Genomic DNA, 1,878 nt, shown 5'->3' with positions numbered 1-1,878 from the left:
CACATGGAGCAGACTGGAATTTTACACTCTCAAAACCTCTTGTCTATACATTACTTCAGCCAAGGTGGTATCTCCAGTGTTTCCTAAATCTGTTCTAAGTATTCAGGCCACATATTGAAGAGAAAAAGGGAAGGGAAGGGAGATTTTTTTAATCAGTTATAACCCATGTGTGATATTTAAAAATCAAGACTAAAAGCAAGCATCATTTAATGTATTTTAATAGCAAACTTACAGGAACAGCACAGAAGACAGACAACATTAAAAACATGTACTTGCATGTAGGACAACTCAGTTAGAAAAGTATAGTGAATGGATGGAATCTACTGTATGGTAAAAATGCTACAAACACCATTTAGTTGCCATTGATAAGAAATTTACTTGTTTAAAAAAATCCAAATGCTGGCATAGTCCAGAAAAATTTGACAGGTCTATTTATAATTATTTTTTTTTTATAAAGTTGTTTTGGTGAACGAGTTTCAACAATTGCTATTTTTTTTGACCACACTGATTGTTTCATGTCCCCTCATTTATATTAAAAATCCACACACAAATGAAAATGGAAAAAAAACTTGCCAATACCCAATACTGTCCCCTATTTTTCCACTTGCAACCATATACTTAAGGTACCTTTTAACCCCATGGAAAAAATATCTAACGTTCATTACTACCAATAACAGAAAGAAGATTTTGCTTCGAGAATGACAAACCCATCGTGGTGAAGTTTAGGCACGCTCTCCACGTATGCGGCGTGCTAGCTGGATATCTTTTGGCATGATTGTGACACGTTTGGCATGGATAGCACACAGGTTGGTATCTTCAAACAGGCCAACCAAGTAGGCTTCACTTGCCTCCTAGTGTGGAAGAGAGAGTTAAGAAGACTTTCAGTCTCTGAGGGCTAAGAAAAAAATAACTGTCATTAAAAGTACAATATAACATGACATTAAGTTTAGGTTTCTATTTTTATTGCTCACAAGCATTAAAATTTTTAGATTTTCAAAAAATAAAAGCCTCCATTTTCTTATAAACCACCAAATAATGTTTTATGTCCAAGTAGTGTACTGCTGCCACTCAGTAAAAATATCCTCCAGAACACAACCGAACCAATATTCCGATGGGACTCACAAGAAAAGGGAAGAGTTTTCTTCTCTAGAGGTTAGTTTGTTTAGGAAATTCTCTTTTCAAAAGCTGGGTTACACTATTGGAGTGACTTGTCTGCTGCCTCTTCCAGACTAAGGATTATTGAGCATCAGGTGAAATTGGCAGGCGCAGAGGAAAAGCAGAGCAGATACTCCTTCACAACATGAAGTTCAAGCGCACAGCTCCCTGCCATAGGATACTTAAGAGGGGCTTAATTCAGAAGTCAAAAATTAAGAGACAAAAAATGTACTGAGAATTATTAGAAATAAAAGTACAACTTCTTTAGCTCAGGAATTCCTTAACCACCAAAACCAGGACATCAGTCAGAGAATTACCATCAAACACTTGTCCTACTCCTATACTTTCTTCCTGCCTAAGCACCTCCTGTCTATCTGGGGCACACAGCACAGACCCCCACTATCACCAAAGGCCCTCACTTGACATCTCTGAGACTCAGGGGGTCAGCACCTGGGAGTGCAAGATGTCCTATCCTGAAAAAAACACAACACTGACCACTGTGTTTTCCCTGTTACTGAGCAACTGCAGACAGGATTCTGAGTTAGACAGAAGTCCAGTTGGCCCTAGTTGTTTTTCTGGCTCACATGAACTTAGCTGCTGTTAAGCCCAGCACAGCCATGGTAACTGTTTACACATTTTTGGGTTGACATGAAATTCTAACACCTATCCATCTCCTAGGAAGCATCTTAGCATGCCAATATCACACCAGCACAGGTACCAAGA

At 38.5% G+C, this 1,878-nt stretch overlaps 1 protein-coding gene across 1 annotated transcript in view; it reads right to left on the bottom strand.

The window, feature by feature from the left end:
- Nucleotides 1-201: 201 nt before the first annotated feature.
- Nucleotides 202-1,878, bottom strand: part of LOC103800256 (histone H3.3-like) — a gene marked incomplete at its 5' end in the record, with an annotated part of 3,417 nt that continues 1,740 nt past the window's right edge. The window contains one exon of the mRNA XM_009072626.1: nucleotides 202-851. Coding sequence (XP_009070874.1) covers nucleotides 723-851 — 129 coding nt within the window. The remainder of the gene's footprint in view (nucleotides 852-1,878) is intronic.

Source organism: Acanthisitta chloris, unplaced genomic scaffold (assembly GCF_000695815.1).
Source record: "Acanthisitta chloris isolate BGI_N310 unplaced genomic scaffold, ASM69581v1 scaffold14454, whole genome shotgun sequence".
Classification (NCBI taxonomy): domain Eukaryota; kingdom Metazoa; phylum Chordata; class Aves; order Passeriformes; family Acanthisittidae; genus Acanthisitta; species Acanthisitta chloris.
This window is presented reverse-complemented; position numbering and strand designations above follow the sequence as displayed.